The following is a 25950-nucleotide window of genomic DNA, read 5'->3' on the forward strand; positions in this document are numbered from 1 at the left end:
AGGCTTCAGGGATATGTAGAACACACTGAGCATGTGTGGAGCTTCATCTGGGGGTCTGCTGATAGGTCCCGGAAAGAGAAAGCCATGCTCCTGATGATGCCCAAAAATACGATGCCCAGATAGCAAGGATAATTTGCCACAAATTTGTTGCAGTGTTGAATTGTAAGTCTGTTAACTTGCTGCACATTTTCACTGGCAAGTTGTACACTTGCAGAGCACTTGAAGCACAAGTTCTAGTTAACACTTTTCCAATTTGTAGCAAATTTGCGTGGCAAGTCTCTAGCAAGAGCAAAGTTGCAGTGGTGAGTCTACAGTAAGAGCTCTGCCAGTCACAGTAACCCCTGTGGTGGGATGACTATTGCACAACATAACTGAATCAGGACTTGCAGCATGTTGATCTGGAGTCATGCAATGCTGACTTGCTGCAATTGTGTAACAAACTTGTGAAGCCTGGCAAGTCTAGCAATAGCTTAGCAAGTCATTTTCAAACTTGCAGCTCAATTGCTTGCTATGTGGGTGGTGGTGCGGGACACGCATGCGACGGATGGCAGCAGGACAACACTTGAAGCGCTTTGCGGGTAAGCATGGTATTGCAGCTCAGGTTATAATCAAAATTACCCAGGGAGGGTGAAGTAAGGTAAGTTAACTGGTTCCTCACCAAACTGGCCCAATAGTGTATACAAGACGGGTGGGGACATTAGGTATGGGGGGCTCCTTCAGGTCCAGAACTAAAGTGAATGGACCTATGTACTTTGTTAAAGAACTGAGTATCATGTTAGTGCTAACAAATACAGGAAATAATAATGATGGTGTATGACTAATGCCTGGGAAAACCTGCTGCAGCTGTTAGCAATGAGGCCAGTGAAATGGTTTCGAGGAGTCCTGACTGCAGCTGAAACATGCATCGTGAATATGTATGTAGACTTGATATGGAATAAATATGAGTCACTGCTCGGGGGGGAGCGGGGAGCCCCAGGCATGACCATGGAGCATTAATAAGATTTCCACAGATGTGTGTGTTCTCGCTGGCTCCCGCGCTCTCGTTTTTATGTGGATCTGTTGAATGTTGCTCTCAGGAAAGTCAAATCTCAGGCAAAATAAAACACAGTCGAGCTCTGTGCAAGGTTTCCCACATACCACTGCCAATGTAAATTAGAGTGACTGTGACCCGCCTGCAACCCAGCTATCCCAGCGCTCCGACACCACCGATACTACGATATGGAAAAATACTAAGCCCGGGAATAAACGAAGAGCTGCTTTTATTTGCTTAAAATTATCATGTGGGGAACACTGGCAAAAAACCTGCGGTGTCCCTGTAATGGGTCATCCCAGGCTAGAGTTAGCTGGTGCTGCCCCAGGCAACAGGAGAAAATATGTCCAAATAAGCCATGCTAGGCAAACATGCCTTCACATCAACCTCACATAGTGGAGTATTTGTTCTGCATTCATTTTCTTCTCTTACATTTAGCTCCTTGTACTTAATGTTATACTTTGCTAGGTTTTACAGGAGGCCCTGGGTGATTGATACAAAAACAGGTTCTCTGTAAGAAGGGCCCGTTTTAGACCTTGTTCACATGGGTGTAAAGTGTACGCCTGTACGAGGGCCCTCAAATTGGAAGCAGCAGCTGTGTCTGTGCAGCCGCTGAATCCCAACTGACATTAACTACTTGCCAACCACATAACTTACATATACGTTGGCAAGTTGGCACTGCTGCGCCGAATCACGTACCTAATACATGATCCAACACTTCTGGGTAGGGGGCGCGCATGTGCGCTGCCGTCGGTCCGATCCTGCTGTGATTATACACTGTGGGAGCTGATCTGCGGGTACCATGGACTCAATGTCCGCCGGGAACCCAACAAACATTCAGTACAGAGGCAGTACAGAGGCAGAACAGCAGTCTGCCTATGTAAACAAGGCAGAATGCCGTTCTGTCAGTAGGGAAGGCATGGATCCTGTCCCGGATAGCATGCTGCAAGTTGAAAATGACTTGCTAAGCTATTGCTAGACTTGCCAGGCTTCACAAGTTTGTTGCACAATTGCAGCAAGTTCACATTGCATGACTCCAGATCAACTTTCTTTGCAAATATTCTGCAAGTCTGCTGCAAGTTATGGCTCAGTGATGGTCTGCAATAGTCATCCTACCACAGGGGTCACTGTGGCTAAATTTTCATGCTGTAGATCAAGCTCTCTCAACCTTTTAACCCTAGAGGAACCCCAAAAATAATTTTCAGGTCCCGAGGAACCCTTACTAAAACCAATTCATCAGGGGTCAGAAAAACAATGCCCCTTATACTGGTGGTCAATAGGAAGAATGTTCCCCTTAAAATGGTGCTCAGAATGCCACCCTTAAAGGGGTTGTAAAGGTAAAAGTTTTTTCACCTTAATGCATTGTATGCATTAAGGTGAAAAAACATCCGACAATACCGCCCCCCCCCCCCCCCCCCCCGCCCCACCGTTTTACTTACCTGACCCCTCGAAAGTCCCGCGCTCGCTCCCGACATCCTCTTCGCCACTCAGCCTGGCCGTTGATTGGCTAGAGTTGATGAACTGAAAGCAGCGCAGCCATTGGCTCGCGCTGATGTCAATCACATCCAATGACGCGGCGCGCCGGGGGGTGGGGCGAGTGATACAGTGAGCGGCTATGGCCGCCGGCTGTATCACGGGAGCGCGCCCGCAAGCACTCGACACCATCCGAGGGAGCTCGCATGAAGTTGTTGAGTCCTTGCGGGGGGGAGCCGAGACAGCCACCGAGGGACCCCAGAAGATCAGGTTCGGGGCCACTCTGTGCAAAACGAGCTGCACAGTGGAGGTAATTATAACATGTTTGTTATTTAAAAAAAATATATATATTTTGTGTCATGCTGCTGGCTTTGCTAAGTGATGCTGAACCTTGAACTCTGTAGGCACCATCAAAAAGGTGGTTCATCAGCCACAGCTCAAGGAACCTCTAGCAACCTCTGGAGGAACCCTGGTTGAGAACGGCTGCTGTAGACTTTCAGAGCTCTTGCTGTAGACTCACCACTACATCTTTGCTCTTGCTAGAGAGACTTGCCACGCAAATTTGCTACAAATTGGAAAAGTGTCAACTAAAAAAAAAGTGCTCTGCAAGTGTGCAGCTTGCCAGTGAAAATGTGCAGCAAGTTAAACAGACTTACAGTTCAACGCTGCAACAAATTTTTGGCAAGTTATCCTTGCTATCTGGGGTGTTCCTGCGAAGCAGGGACAAGGATCCTTGTCTTCCCTAGTAAAAGCTCCTCCCACACTGTACAGAAACATTAGCTAGCCACACAGTTAACCCTTTGATCGCCGTGATGTTAATATATATATATAATAATATAATATATAATCACAGTCTCGCTATAAGTCGCTAATCGCCGCCATTACTAGTAAAAAAATAAATGTATTAATAAAAACTCCATAAATTTATCCCATAGTTTGCAGGCATATAACTTTCGCGCAAACCATTCAATATACGCTTATTGGTATTTTTTTTAACCATGTAGCAGAATACATATTGGCCTAAATTTTATGAAGAAATTAGATTTTTAAAATTTTTTTTATATATACCGGTATGTAAAATAAATATATATATAATAATATATTATGTATATAATAATAATAAAATCTGCAGAGGTTATCAAATACAACCAAAAGAAAGCTCTATTTGTGGGAAAAAAAAGGACATACATTTTTTGGGGTACAGAATTGTATGACCACGCAATTGTCAAAGTAACGCAGTGTTGTATTGCAAAAAAAAAAAAAAAAATGGCCTGGTCAGGAAGGGGGGTAGCCTGCTGACAGCTGATTACTCTTCTGTTGTTAAGAAAGCATGCCGGTGAGGTTTCAGCACGTTACCATAGACTTGAATGGGAGGCGTTGAAAGGCTTCATATGCCTTCTGACTCAACATGAGACTTTTGAAGCAAAGCGACACAACGCTAACACTTCATGTTTTGATAATGTGAACAGCACTGTGTGCTGTCCATTGTATCATTTGCATAGGCGTTTAAGGGGCATTTTTAATGCCCCTCAAACGTCTGCTTTTAATGCCAGTGTAAACTTAGCCTAACATGCATAAGCTCCTTTGAATTCCCAAGAGGGACTCTGCGTAGTGATTGTATGCTCTCTCCACAAAGATAGGGTATAACATGCTTTTCTTTACTTATCCCTACTTTGTGTATATAGTGCCCCTATAGTTCACAGGTTAAATAGAACCATTTGTATCAGTCTGATCCTGAAGAGCGAATAGACATCTCCCCACACTGGCCCTACTGTGTGCATAATAAAAGGAAGGGGTCTGCAAGATCCTTCGGGAATAAATGGTTCCACTTAGCCCATAGAGTAATTTGTAATAAATGGGCACTATACTAATCTCTCCTCCGATGCCAGGGGGTGAAATCTTTTTCCTGCCAACAAGCTCCAGGGAATACTTAGCACTCCAAATCTAATGAGAAGACACTGCAGCACAGTGTTGGAAGCATCTTCTCAGCAAATTATGGATTACTCACCATTCCCTGGAACTCACTATAGAAAGGATGGCCTCACCCCCTAGTAAGTATACTATTTAACTCTTACCCCCCCCCAGTCATACAGTTTTTTATGTTGCTTTGCTAAAATTAATAGGGGGGCCTTCTCAAGACGTGGACCTTGCATTTAAGCTAAAATGTCCGCTTTAAAGTTGCATGATTTTTATAAATTACAGCCTGTAGGAAGGATGGCATCACCCCTTCACCTACTTCACCTAGGAGCCGGGGGAAAGGTATGTATACTATCTAACTCTTAACCCCCCCCCCGCCCCATACATTTCTTTATGTTGCTTTTCTAAGATAAGGAGGAGAACCTTCTCAAAAAGTGGACCTGAAAAGTCCGCTTTAAAGTTGCATGAGTTTTACACATTTCAGCCTATATGTCTACTTTAACCCTCTCTTTATGCTGACCGCTAGAACAGCTTACATAGGGCGGAGTTTAAAACAGCCAGTCATAAATGGGAGCCAGACTACATATGCTGAGAAGATGGAATGGAAACTCATAAGAAACTAGCCATAAGCAATCTGCTATCACTGCTTAAAGTATAATTAAAGGCAAAGCTTTTTTTTTTTAGTTTTGGAGAGAGTGGAGATGGATTATAACACCTATTAGGCTTTTTTTTTTTGCAGTCTGTACCTCCATTATGGAGATTCACACTCTCTATTTGTTCTGTTTATCATTATCATCAAAAGTGAAAGTAAAGAAAACCCCAAATTTTGGGTTGTTCCCAGAAAAGTAATGTTGTGGTATTTTTCCAATGAGGACACTAATTCTGGTGACCTGGGGGCCCCCAAGGAATACCCTTAATTTGCAGGGATTATCTCTCACTTCCTGTTTTGGCTATGAGACAGGAAGTGAATCCCCAATGGGACCCAGATGGCAAACAAACTGATAGGAGTTATAACCCTCCCTTACTCTAGTCAAAATTATAAAAAAAAAAGTTTTGCCCATAGTTCTACTTTAAAGAAGGTACGTTTCTATTGCATTTTGGAAATTGTTTTTTTTTTTAACTGGATCAGACTTGCACAGCTATTCAATACTGAAGTGGTATGGTCAAACAGGTAGGAGGTGCATTCCAGTCTAAACATATGTGAAATGGACATCAGAATAATTAATCTTTGTTCATATTACCTGTTGCTGATGTACATTTGGGTACTGCAGTCCAGGCATTTGCTGACTTTGCTGCATCTTTGAAATCATCATCTTTTGCTGGAAACCTCCTGACCTTGGAAGTGCTTGATTGGCAGTCAAGGGATTGACCTGCTGTACTTGTTCATGCTGTTGTGATGTGGAAGAATTTTGCTGTTGTGGGAATGGTAACATTGGTTTACTCTGTGGCACCAAACCAGATGACGCTTGTTGGTTAGTTTGCTCAGGGCTGTAGTGAAACATAGGTTTTGTAAGGCTATGGTGATGCTCTTCAGGCAAATGATTGGAATTGACTGAGCCCTTGTTAGAATCGTGAGGTTTCATCAAGTCAAGTGAGGCACTCTGGGCACTAGAGTTATTTTTATAGAGGTAGCTATTAACTGTTTTTGGCTGATTTCCACTTACAGAAGCTCCACTCATTGAGGTACCATGAGGACTTAACTGTTGCTGCCTAAAAGGGCTGGGGACTTTCTCCATTCCATACTGTCTTGAAGGCTGTCCAGTGGCTGGGACACTTGCCCAGCTTGTGGATGCATTAGTCTGCTGTATTATGTTATGCTGCCGGTTGGCAGCTATCTGTTTCAACTGTTGAGCGTGAGATAGCTCCTGCCAGTTGTTCAGACGGTTAGAACAAGATGACGCTTGCGGCTGGCCTTGACTGGGGAGAGTGCTAGGAGAAGATGTCAAAGGGGAACTAGACATGGAAAAAGTTGGCCCTGTTGATGAAGGCCTTATTTGTGGTGATCCAACCCGTGTATGATTCAGACACTGTGGGTATTCGCTTTTAATTACTTTGTCCAATGGTGCAGATGTTGATGAACTTCTTTGGTTATGTTGATCAATGTCTATGTTAAATGGCTCATCTTGCTTAATTGTTATGTTTATCATGTTCTGCAGTTCAAGATCACTCATTGGTGGCACAGAAATATAAGTGAATTCGCTGAACAATTCTTGGAGATCTGGATCCATAAGTTGCTCTCCAGAGTCATCTCCATACCTAAAAGAGTTTTCATGAGATATCCGATGGTCAATATTGTTGCCACATGATATATTCTCTCCAGGTTCTTTCTTTATACCTTTTAATGTTGAGTTAAATAAATCATCAGCCTCACAACTACTGGTTGCATTGCTGTTTTTTCTATGTAAGGCTTGCTCCATTGGTAAGAGTCTATTAACTGACTGGTTCACTCCATCGACTCCATGATACATGTTCTGCCCGGCTGCTAAGCAGTCACTGGTACGAATTTTCTTAAAGTCAAGGAATGAGTTATCCAAGACACCATTGGATCTCTTGCTGTTGGTTGGAGATACATTTACCACCAGTCTTCTCTTCAACGAACCTTGAAGCTAACAAAAACAAGACAAAAGTGAAGTTAGCAAAGTATTTATTTATTGATTTATTTATTTCAGGTACTTATATAGGTATGTAGTAGGAGAGGGAATATGGGATTTTTAGGGTGCCAAGAAATTACTTAATCAAATATATAAAAAATATAAATTTATTTATACAAAATGTATAAAACATCACAGTATCATCATACAGTAACCATAATATGAGTAACTAGCAGTGACTTCTTTCTCTACATGTTTCACCATGGCAATGGCTTCCTCAGGACACTTCCAACAAGCACTGCATAGCATGGTTACTATAGGTGAAAAACAGTATATTAAAATCAGTATTTAATAATCGGAACAATATTTTAAACACATCAAAAATAGAAATGAAATGATCTCGCAGATACAGTTAGACCAAGAGTACCCAACCCCCCCCCCCCCCCCCCCCGCTGTGTCCCCACCTGACCTGTGGAACATGTCCTATGTTTGGAGATCACGACCCTGGTGTCTCAAGGACATTGAAAAAAGCAGACAGCAAGCTAGTAACTGATACAACATTTAATGAAAAGGAAAGTGATCTAAGTAAATACTTGAAAACTTTTGTTGCTGATATACTCAAAACAAAAGGTAAAAAATACTACCGAGATAAGATAGCTTATGATCTGAATCAAGAATACAGATGGGCACATGGCAACTAAAGGAATAGGAATAAAACCAATCAGCATAACAATGTCCCCAATGACCCTAGTGACTCTGATGGATCATCTGTTTCTTCTGTCTCCTCATCTCAGGCACAGCGATGACCAGAAAAAATGGGGCCACAAAAACGAAAAGATGGATCTGGTCCTCATACATCACTATCTAAACGCACTTCACACAATGATCGTAATCGACAACCTCCTCACTCGCATTTACTGCCACGTTCTACTGCTTCTGGTGGTACTGGGTCTATTTCTCCTTCATCTCTTGCACAAAATGTATCAGCCTCTAAGGTAAGCTCACGTGCATCTAGTAGTAATTCGGGGGGACTGTCGTCCCACACCCCCTTTGGGGGATGTGCGCACTGCCCCGATCTTTGTCTCACAGCCCACTCAAGATCCCAAAAAGATGTTCAACACTCAATCACCGATACCTGTAGTGAACAAGACAGGTTCCAAGTAATTAATTTATCTTCTCACATTTTAACCCAGGATCAGATCCATGTTCTAAGTCTTGGTCTCACTTTTTGCCCTACTCAAAAAACTGACAGGTTTGAAATAGTAAAAGATGTTCAGTTATTTGCCAGAAAATTGATGTATAAAACCATTTTTGATAAAAATTACTTCTCATCTAGGTCTAGATTCCCATTCAACGATTTGGGGAAGGATCTTACCCTAAATGATATAAGAGCTATTGAGGAAATAATGGAGTTATGGGAGGAAGGTAATCCCATGGATGATTCATTTGATGATCCATCCAGTAATCATTGTAATGATCCTTCTGTTTCTAATCCATCAGCTGTTGAAAGATGTTTTCCACCCCCTCAATTGTACAGGCCCAAGTCTTGATCGTTCCTTGTTCTTCAAGAGAACCCCAATATTTGGTCTTTTACACAACAAGTCACTAAAGAACTTCAATCCATCAACTTGAATAATAACTAATCATCAAATCTTAGTTTAGGCCATCAAAAAGCATTAACCGCCCTTAAAAAAAATGCAAACATAACCATTAAGCCTTCAGATAAAGGCGGTAACATAGTGGTGATGGATCTTACAAAATATGAGAAGATGGTAATGGATAAACTAACAAATCGTCACTGGTATATCACTATACCAGGATATCAAGTTGAGCAGATTAGAATCAATTATGCTAACCTAATTGCTCAGGCTTTTCATAAAGATATCATTGATAGGAAAACGTGGGAGTTTCTTTCAGTAAAGGCTCCCAGAATGCCCACCCTGTACGCACTACCTAAGATACATAAAAAAATGGTCCACCCCCCCTGGAAGACCCATTTTATCTGGGAACGTTTGTATGACAGAATCTGCCAGTCAGCTGGTCAACGACTACTTGCAGCCCCATGTGGTAGCTCTCAGCTCCCACATTCAGGACACTGCCAATCTATTGAGGGCCCTTAATAAAGTGGTAGTGCCTGAGGGGGCTTGGCTGGTGGCTATCGACGTGGAAGCTCTCTACAACTTGATCCCCCATGATTTGGGGGTTCGGGTTGTGGAGAGCTTTATTGTAGAAAGAGGTAGCAGAGCTGCTACTTACAATGAGTTCATTCTTGGCTTATTGTATTTCATTTTGACCAACAACATTTTTTTGTTCAATCGCTCCCACTACCTCCAGGTGCAGGGTGTTGCAATGGGGACACGTTACCTGGGGGGGTGGGGGGGTTGCGATTTCTATTTACATGTGAAGAATTGCAAGACAGACTAAGTAAGGTTTTAATTTGGCGAAGATTTATTGATGATATCTTCTTAATGTGGATTGGATCCAAGGAGGAGTTAATCTTCTTTTTGGAAACCTTAAAATTAAATTAATTCAATCTCAGCTTTACGATGAATTACAATCAAAAGACTATTAGTTTTCTAGATAGCTTGATTTTCATCAATGATGATGGAAGTCTAGGTTCCTCACTGTATCGTAAACCTTCAGCGGGGAATGCGATTTTACATTCCAGTAGTTCCCATCCTAGATTCCTTGTCTTCAGCATACCTTATAGCCAGTATCACAGGCTGAAAAGGAATTGCACTCGACAGAAAGACTTTGAGATCGAAGCCAAAGACCTACGAGATCGTCTCTTACTGAGAGGTTATAGTCGGTCGTGTCTGAAAAAGGCCTACCATAGGGCCAATCAAAAGGCGAGAGATACTTTAATCTTTTCGAAAAAGGTTCCAAGCACAGATCAAAAGGTTCGATTGATAACTAGATTTTCAGGACAGCATCGTCAGATACGAGATGTCATTCAAAAATATTGGCATCTGTTAGTTGCTGACAATGTTGCCTTAAAATATATAAGTCGGTATCCTCAAATTATCTATAGGCAATCCCAATCGATTAGAGATCATCTTATACATAGTAATTTAACAACTACATCCAAAAGTCCTGCTCGTAAAATGACTGGGACCAGGCCCTGCAGGAATTGTAATTTTTGTAGGTACCTGTTCAGTGCTTCACAGATACTGCTGCCCTATGGTGAACGATACAAACCTAATTTTTATGCCGATTGCCAGACAATTGAAGTAGTGTACCTTATGGAATGCAATTGTAAGGCCTTTTACATGGGCAAAACAAAAAGACCTTTTTTTTACAGGGTCCGGGACCATGTGTCCTTGGTCTCTAAGAAAAAAATGGAGACCCCAATTAGTAGACATATGGAACTTTATTACAATTTCTCACTGTCTAAAATGAAATTCTTTGCATTGGAGCACATCCCTGTACATGAAAGAGGGGGTGATGTGGATAAACTCCTTCTACAGTGCGAAAAGAAATGGATCCACACCCTATCAGCTACAAAACATCCTGGACTGAACGAGTCCATTATCTAAAAACCCTTTCTTTAGGGCCATATTAATCTCTCTTTTTGAAAGGTTCAGATTTAACCAAAATGCCTCAAGACTGGGATCCATTATGTTGGATCCTAATAACTGAATTTGTATTTATTTTTTTTCATGTGTATATACTGTATATATGTTTTCTTACTCGCTTTTACCTTGGCCCGAGAGGTTCCCTATTTGTTCTGTCTTTCTCCCTCCCTGAACTGTGTTTTTTTACATACATTTTTCCTATATGGAAATCTAATATTTATTTGTTGGAATTTACTTAATATTTTACAGACCTGGGATTTGTTCCTTTTTCCCATGGCTGGCCTTCAGTGGCAATATTTGATTAAAATTTGTTACCCTTAAGTACATTGAAATGGAAATAAAGGCAGGTAATTTTATTTCTATTTTTGATGTGTTTAAAATATTGTTCTGATTATTAAATACTGATTTTAATATACTGTTTTTCACCTATAGTTACCATGCTATGCAGTGCTTGTTGGAAGTATCCAATGCACTACTGTAATATTTCCCAATCTTTGGTTAATGTACCACCAATAGGGATGAGCCGAACACCCCCCTGTTCGGTTCGCACCAGAACATGCGAACAGGAAAAAAGTTTGCTCGAACACGCGAACACCGTTAAAGTCTATGGGACACGAACATGAATATTCAAAAGTGCTCATTTTAAAGGCTTATATGCAAGTTATTGTCATAAAAAGTGTTTGGGGACCCGGGTCCTGCCCCAGGGGACATGGATCAATGCAAAAAAAGGTTTTAAAAACAGCCGTTTTTTCAGGAGCAGTGATTTTAATAATGCTTAAAGTCAAACAATAAAAGTGTAATATCCCTTTAAATTTCGTACCTGGGGGGTGTCTATAGTATGCCTGTAAAGGGGCGCATGTTTCCCGTGTTTAGAACTGTCTGACAGCAAAATTACATTTGGAAGGAAAAAACCCATTTAAAACTACCCGCGGCTATTGCATTGCCGACAATACACATAGAAGTTCATTGATAAAAACGGCATGGGAATTCCCCACAGGGAAACCCCGAACCAAAATTAAAAAAAAAAAATGACGTGGGAGTCCCCCTTAATTCCATACCAGGCCCTTCAGGTCTGGTATGGATATTAAGGGGAACCCCGGCCAAAATTAAAAAAAAAAAAAAAATGACGTGGGGTTCCCCCTAAATGGCCCCGCCCTCCGTTATTTAAGAACCGTCAGACAAGGAGACGCCGTCACACAGCGGGAGCCTCCCTCCATGCCAGCATGGATGCGGAGCGGCCCGGAGAAGAAAATGAAGAAGAGAAGAAGGAAGAAGAGGATGAAGATGAAGAGAAGAGCGGGAGCCTCCCCCCATGCCATGGGTGTGGAGCGGCCCGAGGAGAAGAAGATAGAAGACGCCGCGGAGGAGATGCTGGACGAGAACGCCGGAGGAAGAACCAGAAGAGCCAGAAGAACCAGAAGAAGATGAAGGAAGATAGAAGAAAGAAGAAGCATTTAAATAAAGGAATTGTCAAAAACTGTCTCTTGTCATTTTTAAAATTTTTGACAGTTTTTTAGTGAAATGGTAGGGGTACTTTTGTACCCCCTTACCATTTCACACAGGGGGGGGCCGGGATCTGGGGGTCCCCTTGTTAAAGGGGGCTTCCAGATTCTGATAAGCCCCCCGCCCGCAGACCCCCACAACCACCGGCCAGGGTTGTGGGGATGAGGCCCTTGTCCTCATCAACATGGGGACAAGGTGTTTTGGGGGGCTACCCCAAAGCACCCTCCCAATGTTGAGGGCATGTGGCCTGGTACGGTTCAGGAGGGGGGGCCGCACTCTCGTCCCCCCCTCTTTTCCTGCGGCCTGCCAGGTTGCGTGCTCGGATAAGGGTCTGGTATGGACTTTTGGGGGGACCCCATGCCCTTTTTTTTTTTTGGCGCAGGGTTCCCCTTAAAATCCATACCAGACCTGAAGGGTCTGGTATGGAATTTAGGGGGAACCCCACGTCATTTTTTTTTTTTTTTGATTTTGGTTCGGGGTTTCCCTGTGGGGAATTCCCATGCCGTTTTTATCAATGAACTTCTATGTGTATTGTCGGCAATGCAATAGCCGCGGGTAGTTTTAAATGGGTTTTTTCCTTCCAAATGTCATTTTGCTGTCAGACTGTTCTAAACACAGGAAACATGCGCCCCTTTACAGGCATACTATAGACACCCCCCAGGTACGAAATTTAAAGGGATATTACACTTTTATTGTTTGACTTTAAGCATTATTAAAATCACTGCTCCTGAAAAAAACGGCCGTTTTTAAAACTTTTTTTTGCATTGATCCATGTCCCCTGGGGCAGGACCAGGGTCCCCAAACACTTTTTATGACAATAACTTGCATATAAGCCTTTAAAATTAGCACTTTTGATTTCTCCCATAGACCTTTAAAGGGTGTTCTGCGGCATTCGAATTTGCCGCGAACACCCCAAATTGTTCGCTGTTCGGCGAACTTGCGAACAGCTAATGTTCGAGTCGAACATGAGTTCGACTCGATCTCGAAGCTCATCCCTAACCACCAACATGAATTTTGCCAAGTTTATTGAGAATTTCCTATCTGTAATCATTGGTCTTGGCCATAGGTTGCCATTAGTACAGATCACCTTCTTAACCATGCTTACCTAAAGATGCTGCATTATGGCCTTCATAAAGGACAGTATCTAATCAAGAATTCTGCTCCCTCTATAATGGCTGGTGCTATTGGAATGGACTACTTTGGTCCATGGTTTAAAGCTGAACCTCAAGAAGATATAAAAACACAATTTAATTCAGTTACAAATTCTATAACCACTTCAGGATTTTGAATGTAGGAGATATATCTTAAACTTCAACAACGGTTTTAGGACTGTTTTAGAAAATACGCAATTGCTATGTATTACATAGCCGGAGTGACTGTCAAAATGATCCTGTGTAAAATGACACTTGCAGATAGTCTGCAAATGTCACTGAGTAATACAGTGTAACAATGTATTGTTACACTGTAGTTACTACTTCATTCACATGTAGATATGTGAAAAAGATAAATAATTTCTAAAAAAATTTATGTATGCCTATTTAACTGCTTGTTAACCCTTAGTTAAGCCTAATTAGCCCCAATTAACCTCTTCCTCCCTATCTACCCTTAACTATTATTTTGTATTATTTTATTTCTATTTTTTTTAACCATTATAATACATTTTTTTTGCATGTTAGTTGCTGTCATGTGATATCCTCTTCGCCGCTCAGCCTGGCCGTTGATCGGCTAGAGTGGATGGATTGAAAGCAGCGCAGCCATTGGCTCACTCTGCTGTCAATCACATCCAATGACGCAGCGCACCGGGGGGGCGGGGCCGAGTGATACAGTCCGTGGCTATAGCCGCCGGCTGTATCACGGGAGCGCGCCCGCAAGAACTAAACACCATGCGAGAGAGCTCGCATGAAGGTGTTTAGTTCTTGCGGGGAGGAGCTGAGACAGCCGCCGAGGGACCCCAGAAGACCAGGTTCAGGGCCACTGTGTGCAAAACGAGCTGCACAGTGGAGGTAAGTATAACATGTTTGGGGGGCACTCTGCAGGAGGGAGGGGCCAGGAGCACCGAAGAGGGATCTGAGAAGAGGAGGATTTGGGCTGATTTGTTCTGTGCAAAACCACTGCAACAGAGCAGGTAAGTATAGAGATTTTTGTTATTTTTAAGCAAAAAAACCCCCAAGACTTTAGTATCACTTTAAGCGGAACTTTACCCATAACAACTTGATAAAAAATAATGTTCTTAAGCAAGGAAAATACATTCCACGTTAATAATTATGCTACCAAAATTAGTGTGTGCTGTAAATTGCCTACAGCATTGCTCCTGTTTCTTCTTGATGGAGGCTGCCATTTTGCTGAAGCCCAGAACCCTGAGCTGCAGTAAATCTATAGGTTGTCAGCAGATCGACCTCTACATTTATGGCACAGTACCGAAAAATTGAGAGCAGCTGAGGATGTGCAGAGCAGGGTGAGACAGTGTATTACTAGATTTTAAACAGTATATGCATTTATTTTTAATGTTTTACATAGCTATACTTGCAAAAGGGGTCAGCCTGAAGTGATCCAGCAGGTCTTTATTTTCTAACTAAAGTTCCACTTTAAAGGCTAAGTTCACCTTTGTTCATCTTTTTTTTTCCCCTCCAAATTATAGCTCCCCTATGTGCCAATATAGCATTAATGTACTTATTTTGCAAAAATAAAACAGCTTCCCATTAATTCTACAAAGGCTTACCTCACTTTCTTCATAGCTGTTTAAACACACTGCTCGATTACTTCTGGTCAGACTATAGGTCATGACATTGGAAGGAGTTGACCAGCTGATCTCATTAGCACACACCCTGCATCATCTACCCTCAGCTGGTCAACTCCTTCCTGTGTCTTGACCTAAAGTTTGTCCAAGAAGCAAGGCAGAAATAATGGAAAGTGTTTTTAAACAGCCATGACTGACTAGGTGACAGATGCACAACGTTGGGGTCAGCAGTGCACGCTAAGGTAGTGGACCCTATGGCTGACTGCTGCGGATGGACCTCTGGGTGGTACAGGAAAGCAGGTCCACTGGAGCACCAACACGGATACCACTGGGAGCTAGAGCATAAGATTCCCCAGGGTGCGGAGTCTAAGAACCAGTTGGTGTTCACCAGAGCCTCTAGTGGTGGGAATGCACTGCGCTGCAACTGGCTCCAGGTTGCGGCCCCCGGGGTCTCCCAGCTCACACTCACGGTAGGCTATAAGAGGATAGCGAGGAAGCAGCAGCCCAGGACAACAAGGGATAGTCAGGAGTAAGGATGAGCCGAACACCCCCCGGTTCGGTTCGCACCAGAACCCGCGAACGGACCGAAAGTTCGCACGAACGTTAGAACCCCATTGACGTCTATGGGACTCGAACGTTCGAAATCAAAAGTGCTCATTTTAAAGGCTAATTTGCATGGTATTGTCCTAAAAAGGGTTTGGGGACCCGGGTCCTACCCCAGGGGACATGTATCAATGCAAAAAAAACTTTTAAAAACGGCCGTTTTTTCGGGAGCAGTGATTTTAATGATGCTTAAAGTAAAAAAAAAAAAGTGAAATATTCCTTTAAATATCGTACCTGGGGGGTGTCTATAGTATGCCTGTAAAGTGACGCGTGTTTCCCATGTTTAGAACAGTCCCTGCACCAAATGTCATTTTTAAAGGAAAAAATCTCATTTAAAACTGCTTGCGGGTTTAATGTCATGTCGGGTCATGGCAATATGGATGAAAATCAGTGAGACAAACGGCATGGGTACCCCCCAGTCCATTACCAGTCCCTTTGGGTCTTGTATGGATATTAAGGGGAACCCCGCACCCAAATTAAAATAAGGAAAGGTGTGGGGCCACCAGGCCCTATATACTCTGAACAGCAGTATACAGGCGGTGCAAACAAGACAGGGACTGTAGGTTTGTTGTTAAGTAGAATCTGTTTGTAATTTTGAACATTTTTAACGTGTTTAGCTCCAGCCAAAAAATCTTTTCTAAGCTTTTTGGAAAACATAGGGAAGGGTTATCACCCCTGTGACATTTGTTTTGCTGTCTTTCCTCCTCTTCAGAAGATTTCACCTCACTTTTTTGTCCCAATGAAAAATGTTTTTTGAAAATTTGGGTTTTTTTGTGGAACAAGGATTGGAAAGCATCAGTGGAAAGGAGAACTTGTTTTCCCATATTAACTCTTACAGGAGAGAATTTCCCTTCCTAGGGGTAGATTTCATCTCACTTCCTGTTGTCTCCTTCCGTTTGCAAGTAGGAGTCGTTTGTAAGTTAGATGTTTGAAAGTAGGGTCCTGCCCTATATACTCAGCAGAAATTTGGGCCTTAGGTGTTGCTGTGGCCACAACACTGTAAGCCCTCACAGGGCCCTGCTGTGAAATATTAGATCAAGAATTGTAATTACATGCCCCTGTTGAACAGGAGCTGAAAAATTAGGCCTTAGGCACTGGTGCTGGTGCCACAACACTGCAACCCCTCACAGACACTCTAGTTGGAACGCAGGAACGAGCCCTGCTGCAAATTATTGCTTCAAAAATTGTAATTACACGCCCCTGTTAGACAGGGGCAGAAAAATTGGGCCTTAGGCACTGGTGCTGGTGCCACAACACTGCAACCCCTCACAGACACTCTAGTTGGAACGCAGGAACGAGCCCTGCTGCAAAGTATTGCATCAAAAATTGTAATTACACGCCCCTGTTAGACAGGGGCAGAAAAATTGGGCCTTAGGCACTGGTGCTGGTGCCACAACACTGCAACCCCTCACAGACACTCTAGTTGGAATGCAGGAACGAGCCCTGCTGCAAAGTATTACATCAAAAATTGTAATTACACGCCCCTGTTAAACAGGGGCTGAAAAATTGTGCCTTAGGCACTGGTGGTGGCGCCCAGAACCAAAAATGTTCTTACAAGCTATCAGCGTGATGATTGAGGAGGAAGAGGATAATTACTCAGGGATAGTCACTCAGCATCAGCATAGGCAGTCTTTGAAGGGATCTGAGATTTCAAAAAAAATTATTCGGTTACATCAGCATCAGGTGCTTGGTAGCTGGTGGTGATCCAAGACTCATTCATTTTTATGAAGGTCAGCCGATCGACCGAGTCGGTGGACAGACGCACCCTGTGATCGGTTACCACGCCTCCAGCAGCACTGAATGTGCGTTCCGAAAGAACGCTGGATGCAGGACAGGCCAGTAGCTCAATTGCATACTGTGCAAGCTCTGGCCAGTGATCCATCCTCAAGACCCAGTAACCCAGAGGATTTTCGGTGGGAAAGGTGTCCAAGTCTGATCTTGCCCCTAGGTATTCCTGCACCATGTAAAACAGACGCTGGCGATGGTTGCTGGAACCGATCATACCTTGGGGCTGCGGACCAAAAAATTGTCTGAACGCATCGGTCAGACGGCCACCTTCTCCACCGCTCCTTCTTTGACTGACCGAAGCCTCAGCAACACGTTGTCCAGAAACAGGAGTTTGTAACCTCCCAGTCTCTGGGAACGCGTTGCACAGACCTTTCTGCAAGGCCTCCCGAAGATGTTTCATCCTCTGCTCCCTCTGCGATGGCAAGATAAGGTCCGCAACCTTACCCTTGTAACGTGGATCAAGGAGGGTTGCCAGCCAGTATTGGTCCTTCTCCTTGATACCACGAATACGAGGATCCTTACGCAGGCTTTGCAGGATCAGGGAGGCCATGCAGCGTAGGTTTGCTGAGGCATTCGGTCCGGAGTCCTCTGGGTCACTAAGAACGACATGGTCCGCAGCCACCTCCTCCCAGCCACGTACAAGTCCATGTGTTTCTTGGGACTGATCCCTTAAAGACTGCTGCTGATGCTGAGTGCCAGGCTCCACCTCCATACTGACACAATCTTCCTCCTCCTCCTCTTCCTCCTCGTCCTCTTCCTGTGTGATCGGCGGGCACGCAGGAACACTGTCTGGATAAAGGGGGCCTTGAGAGCTAAGGAAGTCCTCCTCTTCCTGCCTCTGTTCTGCCTCAAGTGCCCTGTCCATTATTCCACGCAGCGTGTGCTCCAACAGGTGGACAAGGGGGACAGTGTCACTGATGCATGCACTGTCACTGCTCACCATCCTCGTGGCCTCCTCGAATGGTGACAGGACAGTGCATGCATCCCTGATCATGGCCCACTGGCGTGGGGAAAAAAAACCAAGCTCCCCTGACCCTGTCCTGGTGCCATAGTCGCACAGGTACTCATTGATGGCCCTCTGCTGCGTGTGCAGCCGCTGCAGCATGGCCAACGTTGAGTTCCACCTGGTGGGCATGTCACAGATTAGGCGGTTCTTGGGCAGGTTAAACTCCTTTTGGAGGTCCGTCAGCCGAGCACTGGCATTATATGACCGGCGGAAATGCACACAGACTTTCCTGGCCTGCCTCAGGACATCCTGTAAGCCCGGGTACCTGCCCAAGAACCGCTGCACCACCAAGTTAAGGACGTGAGCCAAACAGGGCACATGGGTCATTTGTCCCTGTCGGAGGGCAGAGAGGAGGTTGGTGCCATTGTCGCAAACCACCATTCCTGCCTTAAGTTGGCGTGGCGTCAACCACCTCTGAACCTGCCCCTGCAGAGCTGACAGAACCTCTGCCCCAGTGTGGCTCCTGTCCCCCAAGCACACCAGCTCAAGCACCGCATGGCATCTTTTGGCCTGCGTACTTGCGTAGCCCCTTGAACGCCTACGGAGCACCGCTGGTTCCGAGGAAGAGGCCATGGAGGAAGAAGAAGAGGAGGGGGTGGAGGAGAGAGGTGTGTCACAATCAGCATTTTGGAGGCGTGGTGGCGGAACAACCTCCAACACTACTGCACCTTGTCCTGCATCCTTCCCAGCTGCCAGCAGAGTCACCCAATGCGCCGTGAAACTTAGGTAACGTCCCTGTCCATGCCTGCTGGACCATGAGTCAGCGGTAATATGCACCTTACCGCTGACCGCCCTGTCCAGCGAGGCATGGACATTGCCTTCCACATGCCGGTAGAGAGCCGGAATCGCCTTCCGTGAGAAAAAGTGGCGTTTGGGTACCTGCCACTGAGGAACCGCACATTCCACAAACTCACGGAAGGGGGCAGAGTCTACCAACTGAAAAGGCAGCAGTTGAAGTGCTAGCAATTTTGCCAAGCTAGCATTCAACCGCTGGGCATGTGGATGGCTGGGAGCAAACTTCTTTCGGCGGTGCAGCAGCTGGGGCAGGGAAATTTGCCTGGTACAATCTGACGTCGGTGTACCAAAAGCAGATTGCCCACAAGTACTTGGCTGTGACACACCTAATTCTACACCTTCATTCCTCTCACTGCAGGTCTCAGAGAGGACTGAAGGTCTAGTGGGGTTGGAAATCTCAGCTGATGAGGAGCAAGGAGAGATCCTCTTTGTTCTTTGGTGTGGGTCTTTTAGATACGCTTGCCAACGAACTGCATGGCAGGTCAACATATGTCTGGTCAAGCATGTGGTACCCAAGCGGGAGATATTTTGGCCACGCGAGATACGCTTGAGACATATGTTGCAAATAGCAGCGGTGCGATCTGATGCACTCGTCTCAAAAAAGGCCCACACCAAAGAACTTTTTGAATAACGCGCAGAGACTGCAGCGCCCTGCACATGTGGAGCTTTGGGGTGTGATGCAGTCAATGTGCTGCCCTTAGGCTGGCCCCTGGAGGGCATCCTGCCTCGTTGGTGATGTGCTGCCGCCTCCTCCTCCTCCTCCTCCTCCTCCTCCTCCTCCTCTCTCCTATCAGGCACCCACGTTGAGTCAGTGACCTCATCATCCCCTCCCTCCTCATCACTGGAGCAAACCTGGCAGTATGCTGCAGCAGGGGGAGCATGACTGCCAGATTGCTGTCCTTCTTGGGCACCCCCTCTGTCCGCGCTCATGTTACTGCCTTCATCGAGCTCAGTATCGTCATCAGAGCCTTCCAAACGCTGGGCATCCTCCTGGAGCATGTACCCAACACTGTGGTCAAACAGTTCGAGGGAATCCTCATGAGGACATGGTGGAGCTAGGGAAGGAGTCACTGATGACATTGAGCTGAGGGAAGAGGCCGCTGCTTTGCCAGACAAAGCACCCTGGGCATGGGTGAGAGAGGATGAGGAGGATGAGGACGGCTTGGTCATCCACTCGACCAAGTCTTCCGCATGTTGCGGCTCAACATGGCCAGCTGCCGAAAAAAAGGCCAAGCGTGTCCCATGGCCACGTGCTGATGAGGATGCACCGTCTCCACGACCAGCACTAGACACAGAGCCTGCTTGCCCTCTCTTATTGGCTTGTGACTGTCTGCCTCTCCTTCTTGGCCTTCCAGACATACTAATGGCCTGTAGCTGCACTAAGCTGGGATAGAACACCTGTAATTTTCTTCAAGTAGCTTTATATACTGTAACCAGACAAGCCTGCCTGTCAGTAGGAAGATAACAGGAACGGATCTAGCTGAACACTGTGAGCAGGACGCACTGTACTAAATGTAAATAGTCTAGCTGCCTGACCGTGGTACTAATAGGATCAAATAGAACACCTGTAATTTTCTTCAGGTAGCTTTATATACTGTAACCAGACAAGCCTGCCTGTCAGTAGGAAGATAACAGGAACGGATCTAGCTGAACACTGTGAGCAGGACGCACTGTACTAAATGTAAATAGTCTAGCTGCCTGACCGTGGTACTAATAGGATCAAATAGAACACCTGTAATTTTCTTCAGGTAGCTTTATATACTGTAACCAGACAAGCCTGCCTGTCAGTAGGAAGATAACAGGAACGGATCTAGCTGTACACTGTGAGCAGGACGCACTGTACTAAATGTAAATAGTCTAGCTGCCTGACCGTGGTACTAATAGGATCAAATAGAACACCTGTAATTTTCTTCAGGTAGCTTTATATACTGTAACCAGACAAGCCTGCCTGTCAGTAGGAAGATAACAGGAACGGATCTAGCTGAACACTGTGAGCAGGACACACTGTACTAAATGTAAATAGTCTAGCTGCCTGACCGTGGTACTAATAGGATCAAATAGAACACCTGTAATTTTCTTCAGGTAGCTTTATATACTGTAACCAGACAAGCCTGCCGGTCAGTAGGAATTTAACAGGAACGGATCTAGCTGAACACTGTGAGCAGGACGCACTGCACTAAATGTAAATAGCAGGAACGGATCTAGCTGAACACTGTGAGCAGGACGCACTGCACTAAATGTAAATAGTCTAGAAGATAACAGGAACGGATCTAGCTGAACACTGTGAGCAGGACGCACTGCATTAAATGTAAATAGTCTAGATAGAAGATAACAGGAACGGATCTAGCTAAACTGAATACAGTGTATATATATATATGCAACACCTGGGATGCATATATATACACAATACACTGTAAGTGCAGCTAACTGACTGACTGTTCTGCCTAATCTATCTAACTCAAATCAAATGACACTGTCTCTCTCTCTCTCTATCTCTCAGCACACCGGAACACACACTACACAGGGCCGCCGTGCAGGCGGCCTTATATAGTGTGGGGTGTGTACTAAATGCCCTGAGCCGTAATTGGCCAAAGCCACCCTGGCTTTGGCCAATTACAGCTCTCTCTACTGACAGCGCTGTGATTGGCCAAGCATGCGGGTCATAGTGCATGCTTGGCCAATCATCAGCCAGCAATGCACTGCGATGCCGCAGTGAATTATGGGCCGTGACGCGCCACACGAATTTAGCGCGAACGGCCCATAACGTTCGCAATTCGGCGAACGATCGAACAGCCGATGTTCGAGTCGAACATGGGTTCGACTCGAACACGAAGCTCATCCCTAGTCAGGAGATAAGCCAAAGGTCGGGGCAACTAGCAGACATGGATAGACAGAGAACATGCCAAAGGTCAGGGTAACAAGCAGGCAGGGATAGTCAAAGAACAGACGTAGAGCACACGGCAAGCAGCAGACAGGAAACGAAACACACAATATTGCTCGGGTAAGGCAGGCTTGGACAGCACAGTGTTAGATAGTGTATCCTGTAGAGGCTAGGGTGGAGCCACTCTGAAGGAAGATTACTTAACCATGCAGGTGTGAGAATGCAGGCCCAAGGCTGATTCACAGACCAGAGGTAAGCAGATAGACAGGGCATGAAGGTATTACTGGTGATTCATGACATGAGGACAGTGAGGTAAGCGCTATAGAATTAATGCAAAGCTGTTTTATGTTTGCAAAAGAAGTACATTAATGCTGTATTGGTATATAGGGAAGCTGGAAATTAGAAAAAAAATAAAAAATAAAAAAAGGTGAACTTAGCCTTAAAGTAATGACAAAGGTAAAGGTTATTATAAAGGAACAAGAGCAGATGTGGTTCCTTCAATGTATTTTTTACATAGCATAAACATCCAAATCTGTTCTTTAATTTATCTTTTGTAAAAACTGCATTAATACAAGGAGATGAAGACTCAGTGCTCCACAGTGCTTATATATCCAAACATAGGCTGAGTGAAGGTTGGTGACCAAGCTGTATTCTAAACTGTATTAGAAAAAAAAAAAAGAGGTCATCAAGCTGGCTGTGCTTCCTGGCTTGGATACCTGGATGAGAAGACTGGCTGATTAGAAATACAAATGCTTTGGCAGGTAAAACATTTCCCATACATTTATTTCAACTGTGTATTTAGACATTTGCCTTGAAGCTTGTTTTATATTACTGTTTTCCTTCTGGCAACAAAGCCCACTTCATAGGTGTCCTATAAACTGGAGAATTTCATGGCTGGTCCACTTATTTTTAAATCGTTAAATAACCCCCTTTTCTTTTTCATTGCAGGAAAATCATGAATTCCAAGCAGAGGCAATGTGCCATCACTGAGTTCTTGACAAAGGAGGGGTGCAGGCTGTCCGACATCCACAGAAGGCTACAGAATGTTTATGAATATGGCACCATTGACAAGAGCAATGTACACACATGGATGAAGAAGTGTAAAGAAGGGCACCAAAACTGGAGACAAACCACGCAGTGGGAGATCATCAAATGCGACCACCAACACAAATCATTAGTGAGGGGAACTCAATGACGGCAAATTGTTTCTGCTTGGAATCCATTATTTACATGCTATAAAAACGAAAAGGAAGAACATTTACTATAGAGGAAGAGTTACTCTACCAACAGCCTTCATATAAAAAGTGAAGCTGCCTTGCCCAAAACAAACAGATTACTGCTCCATTTTCTAACCCGCCGTAAAAAGACAACTGGCGTCCAATGGGTTTCTATGAGTATCACAGTCACCTTTATATTATACCCCTATAACATTCTCTGTTCAGCTTGGATATCTATACTCATGAAGAAAGAAACAGCAGCCTCTGGAAATGAATTGTACAGGCTCTGTTGGCAACACATTCATCTATGAGAACTCAACTCGTAATCCGATATCAGCACTGCGAGATGAAAAATGCTCTCTGATGCCGTCATAGCAAGTAGGGAATATGAGAAACTGAATGCAGTGAAAAGAATGAAAGTAGAGCTCTGCTCAGATCTTGTACAAAGTGGGTGTATTTGAGCCTTACGGTGATTGTTGCCGCATTAGTGCACTTGCAACAACACAGTTGAGTACTGTCTGTGATAGTTTTTTATTAGTTGCTCTAATGTCGTGTACACACGACTGGACTTTTTGACAGCAAAGGTCCGAAGGAACGAATTTGTTCCGTCGGACAATTCGACCGTGTGTGGGCTTCATCTGACCTTTGCTGTCGAAAAATCAGACGGACTTTAGATTTAGAACATGCTTCAAATCTTTCCGACTGACTCGAGTCCGGTCGAAAAATCAGTTCGTCTGTATGCTAGTCCGACGGACAAAAACCGACGCTAGGGCAGCTATTGGCTACTGGCTATGAACTTCCTTATTCTAGTCCGGTCGTACGTCATCACGGTCAAATCCGTCGGACTTTGTTGTGATCGTGTGTAGAAAAGTCAGAGTCAACGGAACTCGAAAGTCCGTCGAAAAGTCCTTCTGGGTTCAGTCCGTCGAAAGCCCGCTGGTGTGTACACGGCATAACAGTTAATTTTTCAGGACAAGCTTTCCAGGGTCTACTCCCCTCTTCTTGGTCCAAACAGTACTGCTTGGACCTAGACGAAGGAGATAGACCCTAAGAAGCTTGTCCTGAAAATGAATTATTAGTGAAATCAATAAAGTATCCTATGAGCACTACTCAACTGTGTTGAGGTAAATGTCAGAAATCTCAGTTGTTTTCAATTGCCAAATTGTAAGTATTTCCCATTTCTGCATCTATGGACCGTGGCATACTGCAGCAGATGCAGGTGGTCAGCCATTCTAAGTAGAGCTAGCAATTGCCCACTTTGGCTAATGTCCAATATATGGTCAAAATGTCTGCCAGTTCTCTACTGACCACTTGTCCACTCAAGTGATCCCACTGTGCAATGAGCCCAGAAAAAAATCTATAGCATTTGAACGCACTTACGTATTTCCTCCAATGGTGTAGAACAGCCTTTTTCAACGTCAAAAACACAGAGGAACCCTTGAAATAACTTAGGGAACCCCTGATAAAAATTACTATATCTACAACTTATAATACATTAGTGTGATGGTCAGTGAGAAGAATGCTCCTTACACTTGTGGTCATTGGGAAGAATTACCCCCTTACAGATAGCTTAATGGTGTCTGTGGGAACTTATTTGAGAGGAAGAAATGGCTCTTTGCTCAAGGAACCCTTAGCAATCTCTGGAGGAACACTAGTTGAGAAATCCTGGTGTAGAACCTTAGGCCTTTTGTTACTCCCATATGCTAAAGCTGTCGCCATCTTTGCTTGCACTGTTTGCCCTTCTCTCCCTTATGCCCCGTACACACGATAGGATTTTCCTATGGAAAACGTGTGATAAGACCTTGTTGTCGGAAATTCTGACCGTGTGTAGGCTCCATCACACATTTTCCATAGGAATTTCGGTCACACAAAATTTGAGAGCTGGTTCTCAAATTTTCCGACAACAAAATCCGTTGTCGGAAATTCCGATCGTGTGTACTCAATTCCGACGCACAAAGTTCCACACATGCTCGGAATCAAGCAGAAGAGCAGCACTGGCTATTTAACTTCATTTTTCACGGCTCGTTGTACGTCACCGCGTTCTTGACGTTCGGAATTTCCGACCAACTTTGTGTGACCGTGTGTATGCAAGACAAATTTGAGCCAACATCCGTCGAAAAAAAAACATGGATTTTGTTGTCGGAAAATCCTATCGTGTGTACAGGGCATTACACTCATTTGTCCACAGTTTGAGTCATTTACAAATCCTGTGCCCATGCACAAAACTACACATCTGCCTAAAGATATGGATGTGCAAGGTCACATAGGGGGGAAGCCTGCAGACAAGCAAAAGCAACCATTGCCGACAAGGAAAGTAAGCAACATCCTGCAAATTCCAGAAAGTCTCTTGGCAAAAATGCTGCTGTGGCTGTCCATGCGTAGTATACAGTAGCTTGAAGATGCATCCTTAGTGCAATGGGTACAGTGTGTGTACGGAAAGTGAATAAGCTACATTTCAATGTACTGAGGTGAGCTGTGCTTGGCTGGAAAGTTTTATATGAGGTTAAAGTTTCACTTTAAGTTAATTGGAATCTATTGCTGTGGACCTACATCATGCATTCAAAGGAGCTGTCCATGCAAGTGAAACAGGCCATTGTAAGGCTTCAAAAATGAAACAAATCCATCAGGAGATAGCAACAACATTAGGAGTGGCCAAATCAACAGTTTGGTACATTCTGAGGAAAGAAGAATGCACTGGTGAGCTCAGCAACATAAAAAAGGCCTGAACATCCACGGAAGACAACAGTGGTGGATGATCGCAGGATCCTCTCTATGGTAAAGGAAAACCTATTCACAACATCCAGACAAGTGAAGGACACTCTCCAGGAGGTGGG

At 44.4% G+C, this 25950-nt stretch overlaps 1 protein-coding gene across 1 annotated transcript in view; it reads right to left on the minus strand.

The window, feature by feature from the left end:
• Positions 1 to 25950, minus strand: part of MAML2 (mastermind like transcriptional coactivator 2) — a 262658-nt gene that overhangs the window by 100932 nt on the left and 135776 nt on the right. Inside the window, exon 3 of the mRNA XM_073613045.1 lies at positions 5662 to 7026. Within this exon, the coding sequence (XP_073469146.1) occupies positions 5662 to 7026 (1365 nt within the window). The remainder of the gene's footprint in view (positions 1 to 5661; positions 7027 to 25950) is intronic.

This window comes from Aquarana catesbeiana, linkage group LG02 (assembly GCF_042186555.1).
Source record: "Aquarana catesbeiana isolate 2022-GZ linkage group LG02, ASM4218655v1, whole genome shotgun sequence".
Lineage (NCBI taxonomy): Eukaryota > Metazoa > Chordata > Amphibia > Anura > Ranidae > Aquarana > Aquarana catesbeiana.